The 13,465-nt window shown below is 41.0% G+C and overlaps 1 protein-coding gene across 1 annotated transcript in view; it reads right to left on the reverse strand.

Moving 5' to 3' along the window:
- GRID1 (glutamate ionotropic receptor delta type subunit 1) overlaps positions 1–13,465 on the reverse strand; it is a 437,352-nt gene that overhangs the window by 13,346 nt on the left and 410,541 nt on the right. The window contains 3 exon segments of the mRNA XM_088526360.1: positions 3,149–3,235; positions 3,497–3,737; positions 6,037–6,203. Coding sequence (XP_088382486.1) covers positions 3,149–3,235; positions 3,497–3,737; positions 6,037–6,203 — 495 coding nt within the window.

The raw sequence follows: 13,465 nt of genomic DNA on the forward strand, positions 1-13,465 counted from the left end.
ATTTTAAAAACAGACTTCCTAACTCCCAGTTATATAATTAACACTGCATTTTTTCACTCATCCTAATTAAGAGCTGTAATTTATACCAGAAATCTGAGTCCTTCAACATCTTTATGTATTGCCTCAGGCTGACCTCCATGAAAACTGAAGGAATACAAAGTGGAAGAGGAAAACAAAATATCAACACCTTACAGCTGGAAGCGTTTCTCCGATGGTAAGGAAGGCTGTGCCCATTCTTAAAGTCACAAACTTGGCACTGACCCTGGACACGCCACGTGACAGTCCCTAAAAATTGCTCTCCTTCTCTCCTCAGTCAGGACGGCTGCCCAGCCTGTCCTGACTGGGCACACAGGAACCAAAGTCCTGCCTCCATCATTGCTCTCTCATGAGGATGCTGTTATTTTTCCACATGAGATGACTACCAAAGTGTACGTATCATCTGAGGCTGCCACAGAATCAGTCTCTTTCTGGTCAAGAGAAAAAAAATCCAACTTCTACAAGTTTTAGGTACATGCAATCCTCTCATTTTTTTTCAGGCTTCCCAAAAGCAGAAGGGAAAGCAAATCAACAGCACGACTTAAGTCTACATCTGTTACTGAAGACTTGGATGGAGTATCAGACTCTGCTAAGAGGCAGATTTTAATGTTTTACGTATGCCATACATGCTGTAGCTCTGTTGTAACTCTTGCTGTAGTAGTGCTGGAGAATGTATAGTGACACGAATGAGCTATCCCTAAATACACTCCTCTTGAAATCACGTCCTCTATTCAGTTTGAATCCTCACAACTAAGTCATTGTTCCCAGTTCCTGCTTCTCTGGCAGCAGGGTCCTCCTGCACTCAGCGTTCCCCTGATCCCTGGATTCTGTGCTTTCCAACTTCTGAACCCCAGTTCCCATAAAAGATTTCCCATAATGATTTGAAAATCATTAGCCAATCTGTACAACACTGTCTCTTCGGAAACAACATCTGCCTTGATTACAGTAGCCTTCATCAATCCCTCTTTGTTCCCCCCCATCAATACATAAATAAAATATCTCTACTACCTGATCTACCAGAAAATATCTGCTACAATCATTGACTACTTTACCTAAGGATGTTTTATGCTCACCGTTTTGTCCCGCTACTCTGACCTGTTCCAGCAATGCTTTTAGATCCATGCATTTCATTGCACCAAGGGGCCCTCTCCAGGACCTCTCTTTACATTCAGTCCTGCTGCTCCCTGTGCTTTCCTCCTCTGCTCGCAACCCCCGGTGAACCTCCTCATCTGCCCTTCGTCAGGAATACTCGCTTTCCCTTTCGACTTCAACACCTGCTCGTCTCAGGACTCCCCTGACTTTGTTCTCTCTCCTCGGAGCTCCCACAAGGCTCACCTTGCCTCAGCCTGCTCGCCTGGGGTTAATCCGTCTTGCTGAACCTACGCTGAGCGTGCTCCAGGGTCAGACCCATTCCCACTTCCTCAGCACAGCACTACCATATGGACTGAGAGTGTTTTATTGAAAACTGCAGAAGAGGATGTGAAAAGCAGCCCTCACGGGGGGAGGAGCGGGAGGAAGGGAAGGAGGAGTGCATAGGAAGGGGAGAAAAAGAATAGTGCTTTAGATTATACGAGGGGTGGGAAGGGCATGGATCTGAACTAATTCTTGTTACAGATATAAAAAGAAATATGAAAGAGACAGGCACAAAAAAGAAAACAGCTAAGAACAGGAAGAGAGATTCTTCTTTGGAGATGAAAAATGAGTATCTAAAATATCTTGCAATAAAAGAGTGAATGAATTATTTCACATTATCTACACGTGGCTCTGCTTTTGGGGTAGATTCTCATCTCACTCTACAAAGATGCACAAGGGTGAGGCCCTGAGCACAGAGAGGAGAATCCACTCCAAAATACGGCAAGACAAATGCTGGTGATCATGCAGTGCTAGGACACTTCAAACTGCATTCCTGCCCTGCACCTCACCACGCATCAGCACAAGTGGGCTACCTGCTACCAAGGTTTAGGCCTGAGCAACATTAATACAGAGCAGGGCCTCCAGAGCAAGAGCAGGAGTGAATCCTGCAAGGCAGCAGGGCAAAATGCTACAGCCAAAGGTAACAAAACAACTCAATATGCATTTCTGTTCACCAGCAAACTTACTTGCAAGCAACACTAGGCACTGCTGCTCTCCCTGTGCCTGCACCATGCACAGCGGAGGCAGGCTTCCTTTCGGCAACATTTCCCTCTCACTAATACATGCTGTGGAGCCACAGGCAAGAGACTTTGCTGCTTTGTCCCACAAACCCGACACAGATGTTTATCACTGAGCCCTCCATGGAGGGAATTCAAATGGGAGAAGCAGGAACTCAGAAAGTGGAATCTTACTGATAAATATTTCACACCATCACAGACTGCAACATGTCTCTTCAGATCCCATTTGCCAGCATTGCTTACAGGTGATAGGTACGTCAATTGTTGTAATACTCCTGGCAATATGAGAAACATAGATTGGAATTGATGAGCTATGTACTATTTTCCAGCTGTAGTGCAGCTCACTGCTATTATTTGCTTGTAACGAACAGCTGTTCCGAGATGAAAGTATCTACAAACGCCTCAATGTTTCAAAAATTACAAGAGGTTAGTTTGTTAAACATTTGATCTATGTAAATAAACACAAGCTTCATGCAAGACAGATCAGAGTATGGACTGGTTATTTTGCTGTGGCGTTACTAATATTTGCTACTGCAGCAAGAAATCTTTAAAAACAAGACATTCTCAGATGTGTTTTCCTAGCTAAGTATTTTGTATGAAAGTCAGTTTACTCAGAGGCTCTTAGTTAAAGAAATAAAACTTACTTTGAAAGAAATGAGGCATTTAACAGTATCGTGGCAATATGGCTTATTCAATTAATAACTAGTTGCTTATTTTTAATTGCTCATGTAACTCTTTTAACTTAGGCTAGGTCAGCCATGAAGAAAAATGGCTATCAGCCACTGGCAGCTCCATCACCTGCGCAGTATGGACACGGTTCTCACAGCCAATGCATGGGGTCTTAATTCACACACACAAAGAAACCCCATCAACCACAGCTGGCACAACTGGATGCTAATGTCTAGCCTCCCTGTCACTCTTAGCAGAGAGGCTGAGGGCATGTTTCTGAACTACTCTCTTACCCCTAAAGGTGGTCTCTCCAGGTCAGGGTTGAGGCACATTGGTGGGGCAATGTGGGAAAGTTTGCCCTGCTGCTGCCCATGCTGTATCTGCTCTATAAATAAATAGAGGACTTTAGTCTCTAGGGCTGTCAGTTTGGCACCTTCCATGTGCACAAAAGACAGGCTTTGTGATTCTTTTTTGTTTGTTTTAGAAATAACCACCCAAGAAGTTATATGCAAAGTTTAGTATGGCAAATCAAAATAAGCCAAATTTACTGTATGAGAGCATCTAAATCCCACAACTTCCATTTGCTCTCTCTTTATTTTGTGTTTTCTATTTTAGTTGTGATAAGAATAAAAGTTATGGACCTCTTTCGGTGTTTCTTGATGACAACGGTTGCTGTTCCACCACAACTCCAATGCTGCCACCAAGCATGCAAGAAGAAGGCCTATTGCTAAAATGCAGAAAACGCCTGCAAAACTGTGAAGCTTGAGGGCCTTCCCATCTGTCTGTGCATTGGTATGGCTATTCAGGTCACAACGTCCCATTCGTGGCCACCATTTCTGTTTGAGAACATCCAAATCTCCGCTTTCTTGCAATTCTAAGATCCTGCAGAAATTTTAAAACACAAGTATTATCTTCAACAGCACTTTCTCTTTTTGCAATTTTTCTTTTCTGTACATTGCATACCTCTCAAATCAGCTGTCCCAGAATTCAAAACTCCATCCCACAACCCACCACCACCACAAAGTATTCTTATCTTATTCAAGATTCTCTGTCGTTGGGTGAGAAAAATTTCAAGAGGGAACTGCCACTATTCTATAACGTCACATAGTTATTTGATGTGCAAAAAAAGCAGATAATGTCCTCTACCCATCCATCCTAAAATGGACATTTCTGTGAATATAACTGTTTGATAGTAAAGGATGGGGTAACATTTTCTACTCAACTGTAGTGTGAGATTAAAAGCTTCTTGTGGGAAAGACACAGCTCTTCTGCTGTTTTTCATTGTACAGAAAACAATCTGCTCTCAGCAGCAGGTCACTTGGTAACTTTAGAAACAAGAATGACTGTCAAAACTTCCATTACAAAGCAAAAAACATTACAGAGGCCAATCATCACATTCCACTTAGTTATAGCTGGTCTGCCTACACTCAGTTGCAACAGCTGGTCCCACTACAAAATTCTCAACCCACTGGACTGCTGCACTTGCGCAATAATTTCAAAATAATGTGAGACTAACATGTTACTATTTAGGAGACAGTCAATACAAATCTAAGTAGAAACGGACTCATTTGCTTCTGCTTTGAGCTACAGCAAATGCAGCTTATTCAAAAAGATTTTACTCCAATGCTGTTACTTTGTGCTTGAAACACTGTCTTAACAGTTGCTAATTAATCATTGTTTCGCCCCTTTTGAAGTGTCCCTTCTTGCCATGGATGATTCATTTTGGGTTGGGTTAGACTGCTGTCACTGTTTACTAATGTCTCCTTCTTCTGAGGCAGCTTTGTCCCTGGTTCAGGAGGATCCAGACCAGCTGCAGTTGCTGTTTTACCACTTCTTATGAAGAAGACAGACAAAAGGTAAAGTGGTTTGAGCTCTGTCCAGGAGCTGTGCACTGCCTGTGAAGGCCACAAAGGTCTGTACAACTGCATGCCTTCATTTCACTTACATGTTGGTATATAACAGCTCTGCAGAGAAAGACCTGGGTGTCATGGTGGACGACAAGGTGACCATGAGGCAGCAGTGTGCCCTCGTGGCCAAGAAGGCCAATGGGATCCTGGGGTGCGTTAAGAAGAGCGTCTCCAGCAGGTCGAGGGAGGTGATCCTGCCCCTCTACTCAGCCCTGGTGAGGCCACATCTGGAGTATTGTGTCCAGTTCTGGGCTCCACAGTACAAGAGGGATGTGGAGCTTCTGGAGAGAGTCCAGCCCAGGGCCACAAGGATGATCAGGGGCCTGGAACATCTGCCCTATGAGGAGAGGCTGAGGGAGCTGGGCCTGTTCAGCCTGGAGAAGAGAAGGCTGAGAGGGGACCTGAGCAGTGTCTAGAAGTACCTCAAGGGAGGCAGTGAGGAGGATGGTGCTGGCCTCTTTTCAGTGGTGGCCACCGACAGAACTAGAGGTAATGGCCACAAACTGAAGTACCAAAAGTTCCGCATGAACTTAAGGAAAAGTTTTTTTAACAGTGAGGGTGACAGAGCACTGGAACAGGCTGCCCAGAGAGGTTGTGGAGTCTCCTTCTCTGGAGATCTTCAAAACCCGCTTGGACGCTGTCCTGTGCCACGTGCTCTAGGTGACCCTGCGTGTGCAGGGGGGTTGGACTAGATGATCTCTAGAGGTCCCTTCCAACCTTAAGCATTCTATGATTCTATGATAAGAGATGCTGATAGTTCAGAGGGCTTGGTGCCTCAGAGCTACTATGTGGCCACAGAAATCACTGTCTACAACACCATGCGATACTGAATATTTATTTTTGCCTATAATGTTGTGAGAAAGCACTACACTTAAGATTTGGATCTGTCTCTCCATGCTCACTGCATGGAAGAACACACTGTTTCACAGCATGCAAAGCACAGCATGGGCCAAGGAGGCCTGATCTGTCCCCTCACCCATACAGAGCTCAGGGGGCACCAATCCTTCTCCTGACAGGGCACTGCTGCCTAGAGGTGTGAGATCACCCATCATTTTCAATCCCTTCCTTTCTTCTCTCTAAGCAATGCACACAGAACATAATGAGCAGTTTTCTTGAAGGCTGAATTTATAACCTCTCTGCTGTCACAGAAGGAAGAGAACAAAGCTCATTCAATAAAGAGTCACTGCCAAAGTTAATATGAACTACAAATAGGATTCTTGCTTGCTGCAGGGAAGAATCACATGGGAAAAAAAAAAAGTGTTGTTTTGATTTACCTCTGGGAGAAAAGATCCCTGTAGGGGCTTCCATGCTGGAGGGCTATCCCGTATCCTTTGCTGCTGATGCTGTTTCCAATGACCGTCACGGAGCACTCATCATCGGTCAGTGCAGCATATTCCACCACTGTCACATCCCACAGGAAAGCATAGTTTCCTTTCTTTGCCTGCAAATGCATCATGAACACAACAAAAACTAAACTATACTAATTCTTGAGGCAGGTCCAAAAACAAAGAAACAAGTAAGCCCTGAGCTTGCCATTATCCTGCAGATATTTCATCAGGTCAGAGTTATATAGAGAGCTGCAACATCTTAACACATTCCTCATGTTCTTCACTCCTTTCACAGCAGTACTTTATCGACTTCAAACCCCTCTAGCATAACTTCCACTTTTAACAGGGGGATAGTAGGGGATGCCAGAGTAAACCACAAGTTTAGGCAAGGCTTACACAACAGGTGATTAATTATAAATCGAAGTCAATACATTAACTGATGAGATTTGACGTACATTTCGTAGGAGATGTGGATTACCAGTTCCATATACTCATGTAAGGAATACAGGTACAGTGTGAGTGCAAAAGCATGCTTTTTAATCATCACAGTTAGAAATATGGAAAGATTGCAGCTTCCCTGAAAGAAATGTGTATATAAAAGCCATGATAGCTTGGAAAAAGAAAACCTCTCTTCTTTTTCACAGGTAAGAAAAGTCACCAGTGTATCCTATTAGCTCAATTTTGGGAAAAATAATGTTTTATTTTAGCTCACACCCATGAAAATGTCCTTCACTGTTAACCTTAAATTGGGATTCAAACTAATGTTTGCATGTGCATATTATGAATGCAAATCACCTTACTTAACATAAACTGTAAAAAATATCTCTGGAGAGGGATTCAGGATTTTATTTGGTTGAAGCAATCATTGGTTTCCTAATATATGTAAGTAGTATTTTTTAAAGTCTCTAGAAAATCATAGAAAGGTTGAGATGGGAAGCGACCTCCAGAGATCACACAATCCAACTGCCTGATAAAGCAGGGACACTTAGAGCAGGACGCACAAGGTCGCATCCAGGCAGGTTTTCAATATCTTCAAAGACGAGGACTCCACACCCTCTCTGGGCAGTCTGTCCCAAGGAACTGCAATCCTAAAAGAAGACCTTACTCACATGGAGAAGATATATGCTGTGTTTCAAGCCAAACCCATTATCCTTTGCAGTGCCAGTTTTAGTCCCACTCCTGATGGGACTCCAGGATTTCTCACTCTCTTAGAGCTAGAGTTAGGGCTGGGGTTAGAGTTAAGTCTGACATGACTAGGCCTAGTGCTGCCTAAACAACATATACGCTCCTAGCAACACTCGTGATACAGCACTACACGTGCTTTCCCATGGCCTTTCTAGCCCGACTTCCCATTGCACTCCACACTTTCTCACTCCCTGAACACAAACCCTAGCCCTAACCCTACCCTTAAGGGTCAAGTAACTAGGTCTAAGCCTGCTCTGAACAGAATAGATATTCCTAGCATCAGTCTCGATACAGTGCTACGTTTCCTTTGGTCAGCCCTTTCTAGCCCCACTTCCCATGGCGTACTAGGATTTCTCATCCTATTAACCCTAACCCTAGCCCTAAGCCTCAGGTAACCACCTCTAAGCCTGCCTTGAACAGAACTGAGGGTCATAGTTCCAGTCTCGATACAGCACTACCTCTCCTTTGGCAGGCCCTTTCTAGCCCCACTCCCCACGGCGCTCCACGCTTTCTCGCTCTCTTAACCCTAACCCTAGCCTTAATCCTAACTGCAGCTCTAAGCCTGATATCAACAATCTCTAGGCTTTCTCTCTCTCTTATCCCTGAACATACAGAGCACAACTGAACAGATGGGTGGAGTATGTTATGTAAATGAATGAGTAATCATAAATGCAGTCTTTCTTTATTTTTTTAAAAATCTTTTTAGTAATTTATGATCTTTCTTTAGGTGAAAACTTAGCGAAGCAGGAATCCAAATTACTACATATATTTATTTATGGAAACCGAATCACTAAGCTCCCTTAGGAAATGACCTCATCTCTGATGCACAGATGGTTTTCTCTTCCAGGTATTTTGTGTAAGCTCAGTTTTTAACTGACCTGTAAGGTTACAAAACTCCTTCTGTTATTTCAGTATATCAATTTCTTCTTGCTAGCGATTCAGCTGAGCAATTAAACTAATTTCACTTCAGCATGTTTTGATATAAACAACCACAGCTCTCTGAAGTCCTTGACAGTTGTTTAAACATGACAATAAATCAAATGTGAGTTTATCCTCCGAAGGATAGAATCCAGGAAACCAACCAACCAACCAACCAAAGAGAACGAGCTAGGGATACAGGGAGGGAGGGACAAAGGAAGGGACAAAGGAAGGCAAGAAAAGCATGTTATTGTTTGGATTTTCTACTACTTGTCAAAGGCTGTCTCCTGTTCCCCCTTTCCTTCTGCCTGATCAAGGCAACCCAAGATCCCCAAGTTGTTTTGCTTCTGAATTAGACCGAATAAAACCAGTTATAGCCTTCATTTTTGCTAAGGCTTAAGTCATCCTGCTCCAACCACTCTGAAAATAATTGTTATTGTTGTTGTTGAGGTTATCCATCCAGTTCAGGTTTTTCACCACCACCTTCTCCTTTCTTATCCTTATGTTTGGTTTGGAGTGACAGTAATCAGACACCTGTTCTGTTGCTACACTAGTACAAAATGGCATTAAAATCTCAAGTATAGCGTAAGCTTTACAGGGGCTATTTGGACAGGAGCCACAGGACCACAGTGTTAAAATCATAAGGGATGTAACTGATACAACTTACTAAACAACTGGGTTCATAAAAAATGTCTCTTATCAAAATACCACTGTATGAAAACATACCGGAGCAAGACTTCTAAATCCATACTGTAATACCCTGTCCCTGCCTATCTACCTGAACGGGTAGTATCAGTGCAAAGAATGAACAAATCACTATTTACTAGACATGACAGCCAGAAAAGGCTTCATAACTTATTAACATAAGGATACACACACACACAAATATGGCAAAGGAGTAATTCCTCAAGGCATCTAGGCCTATATTCAACTGGCAGCCTATATTCCTGGAAGCCTCAAACGTGTTTTTCAAAGGTACTTTCTGAATGATATGTACCCACAACTGAGTCGCTAGCAGCAAACCTTTGCATCTTGCTTTCTCCTCTGCCTGTAATGGGCTTTAATAATCCTAATTTTATGCTTTCACATCTCTGATAGTGCTGATAGGCCTCCTACCTGGTTAGGGAAAACAGGCAAAGGGCATCGGTCCCAGTGGTGGTCATGGCAGGCAAGGATCATCAAAGGCCCTATTTCTGCACATCTGAGGTTGTGTTCTATGGTAAATAGTACATAGGGTTTTGCTAACTATGATAGAAAGTGCAAGTTCTGCTGCATTAAAAAACATGTACTTATGGGACTAAAGACAAATTATATAATATCATTTACTACTCTATACAAACTTTTCAAAACATGTGTTATTAAAAGTAAAAACGTGCCTGATGTATGTACAGAAAGAACAGTCCTGGAAGGCATTTGGCTTAAATCCACAGTATTAAAATGTCTTGCATTTTTCTACTTTCCATAGCTGCATTTTTCAGCTGTTTCAATATTGTACAGTAAAACATCCTCTCAAATTTACACTTTGAAAAGGAGGAATACTGGCAACACATCCTGCCCTCCCTCACTTTCTTCTAATAGTACTTGAGAAACACAACCTTCCTTAAATATTCAATTCCAATTAACTTGCAATATCTAGAGAAAAATCACATTATTGATTTCTACTCTTCAAGTCTTAGTTTTCTGCCTTTTATTTTACGTAGAAGATCTTCCTACACTGACTTCCAAGGTTAGACAGCAGGCCTTTTGACAAGCATGCAAGCTTCTCTTGCACGTTGCTATCCCAAGTTACATCCTGGGGCTGTAAGTGGCCAATAGATAGTCTACCCAGTCTCTATGTATCAATTTATCTTTTTATGACATGAATCATTCTGCTCTGTACCATCACATCTATGAAGTATAATTTTTCTGATAGTCTGATCATTTCAGCATTAACAGGAATCTGAGTTTTCAAGTCTTAATTATGTGTGCTTCTCAGCTTCCAGAAATCCTGGAGGTAAGACTGTTCTCCCTCTCTGATTGCCAAAGACAGAATCTCCAAAGATCCCCTTTTCCTCAGGGAAGATTTTTCTCTTCAAAGGTTCTTCCACTTGCATAATTTTCTTCTCTAAAAGTAGAGACTCCTTACTATTAGTGTGTTCACCACATGGAAAGCTTCCTTATGACCAAATGTTTGGTTGCTGTCTAAATTCAGTATGCTTCACATCCCTGTTAATATCCATTGTGACAGCTAGGCAGTATCATTTGTTCAATTTAAAGAAAAAGTGACAAATTGAAAAATTTATGTATAACACATAAACACATATAACATATACATGTCTGAGATGTATTTACTTTTTATACATTTTCACTAGGCAAGCCGTAAAAGTCAAATGAAATCATACTAACACAAATCTTCAAACAAAATTCAAGGTAAAATCTTTTATAAGATTTTAAACATTACTTTTCTTTTTTTATGTGAAAGACTGCATGCGTGCACATGTGCATATCCCCTAGCTCTCAGGAAACAGAAAGGCCTGGCACTGACCCATAGGACATATGGGGTATATGAACGGGATTCATATAAAGGCTCACTAGCCCTATATGATACCTTACACACAAGTGTCTACTTGTACAGAGATCCGGACCAGGCTCTTGCACTCACAGCTCAGTCAGTTAAGCCTGGATTATGGTTCTTCTAGGGCCCAAAATAGAATGAAAATGTTCTAATGGTCAGATATCATTACAAAAATAATGCAGAGAGAGATGGCGAGAGGGAGTGTGGCAAGTAGGAGCTGAAAACAGGCAGGACTGCTGCAATGAGGTATGAGGCTTTAAATGCAACACAGACTAATAGCCTAAGATTTATGCTTTAGGCTTTTAATTGGCTTCCATTTTATGCTCCTTTACTGTGGCCTTGTTTCAGCTCTCAGCACGCAGGTACACTGGCAGAACAAAACAAAAACAATTCAGTTAAACTTTTGAAAACCCCTTCAATAAAATTCAGCCAAAGCAGCACTCCTTTATTCCAGCCAGGTGGAACTAATTTCCTGGCCAACACCAAAGACGCAGGATCTGTCTTTGCTTGAAGAGCTTTAAGAAAATAGATATAAGGGGGGAAGAGGAAAAAAGAAATAGACAAAAGCTACATTAAGACATACTTCTCAACAATCATCAGTCCCTCCCTTCTCTTTGGTGGTCCACCAAAGAGAATAATAAAGCTTTATAAAAGCAGTAAGCAATCTCTTAATGTCACTATTCAGCAGAGAGGGAGACAGAAGAGTATTTTTCAAATGATGGCAGAGTTCGTTTTTTGTTTCCTAAAGATGACATGGTGAAAAATACTGAAATAACTTGAAAAAAAAAAAAGCTGAATTTCAGATTAATGTCTTGGATTCAGCTGATATTTACGAAGCAGCTACCACACTAAAAAATGGCACAAGAAAAATACAACATTTGTCATGAATATTCTGCCAAAACTGAATGTCACCGTAGCTGCTCCATCATATGACCGGTCCTACAGAAATATCAATAAGAGGGCTTATTGGTATTAATAAAACATACAGAAAACACAGTGGATAACATTAACTATCTGTATAAAGACGCTTTCAGAGGAGAGGAAATAAACAGCACTAATAAAGAAAAAAAGGCCATTAAATTCTGTTCATATTTTTTTAAATTAAAATTTTAAGGATCCACTAAGGGATATAAGACTTTAAAAGAAGCATTTGCTTTTGCTCAGAATGGTGAACAGTCAAGAAACCAAGAAAATTATGAGGACTCATGGAAATACAGTGACGAGCCACAATAAAACGCAAAATAAAATTCAGCATGGGCAATAAATTATTGGAAAATATATTTTTAAATTTCCTATTCATTGAACTTCTAAAGCTCTCAAAATGAAAATCAGCGGTAGTGACTGTCCATGGAAACAGTCAGTTCAGTGTTTGTTAAAAGAGAGAAAACTGTAGAAGAAAGCAAAAGGGGAAAAAATAATCTTTTTTGGTGCCACTGCATAAATCAATGATACATTCACAGTTTCGACTCTGTAGCTGGACTCTTGTACTTGACCACCTCATCAAAATGATACACAAGAGCAGCAAAAAGGATTGCGAATAATTTTGGCAACAAATTAATTGGACAGAGAAACAAAGTATTTCCAAGAAAGAAAGCATGAGAGAAGTCTAGAAACACTTGGAAGATACTAAAAGTTAATTTCCTACGTATTTATGTGTGTATATCCATATATATAAGAAAGAGATCCTATTATTTCATTTCTCCACAACAAAAACAGTCACAGTGAAAAGGTAAACTCGGGCTAGAGAGACTTACTATGTCGGAAAAGATGCCCCTTCCCTGGCAATCAGCACCACAAAAGCTTTCAGGATTTTCTTCCACTGTTACCTTTTTGTTTTAGCTAAGCCAAAGAAGTAGTGAAATCTCAAGGAAATGAAGAGAGGTAATTGAACTAGAGGTGAACGTCTGAAATGCCTTCCAATAACATAAGCAAGCAGTGTGCTCCTCTTTTGCATTGAAGTGGCACTGCTCTTCTTGTTGCAAGGGAACTATGATGCTGTTTGAAGAAAATGGGAAGGGAAAGGAAGGGAAAAGGCTAGTATTGATGTTTTCCATTCTGTCAGGCAAGTCCTTAAGCAGAAAAATATGCTAGGAATATGTTTATGCTAGAGAGATTTAAATTTGCCATTTCAAAAACAAACAAACAAAACCAAAATCCCAACCTTTTAAAGGCCCCATTTATATCTTTTTCATACAGCAATATGTGTTTGCAGACAGAAAGTTCCATTTCTTTGACTGACATCAGTTCTCCCTCAGAAAATCAGAATTACTAGCCATGATACTTGACAAGGACAACTTGTCTGTTTATTCAAAGAACCCGATGAGCTACGAAGAGCAACATTTATACTACAAACACAACAATTGACTTGACAATGTTATTAAATACTAAGCTCGATTTATGTAAGTGTCTAATTGAATAGCAGCCTTGGTCAGCTTTGGGGACTGAAGTGAATTTGGTTATTGTTGATTTAATTGAACAAGTTGATCAAGTTAAATAGAAAAATCACCCTAGAATATTGAAATCAAACTTAATATAAAAAAGTTATTATCAGATATATAGGATGGAGCTGCCAGCTCCACACAATCTAATTGGTATTCTAACCAGCTTGCCAATCTACAGTTACACTTTAGGCTTAGGCGCATCTAACTATAATAAATAACAGTATGCAAGAGACTTAGAGAATATGAGTATTTATAATATGCCAGCACCAAAATTGTA

The sequence above is a fragment of the Tinamus guttatus genome, unplaced genomic scaffold (genome assembly GCF_059628265.1).
Source record: "Tinamus guttatus ecotype Peru unplaced genomic scaffold, ASM5962826v1 Tinamus_guttatus_pri_ptg000246l, whole genome shotgun sequence".
NCBI lineage: Eukaryota > Metazoa > Chordata > Aves > Tinamiformes > Tinamidae > Tinamus > Tinamus guttatus.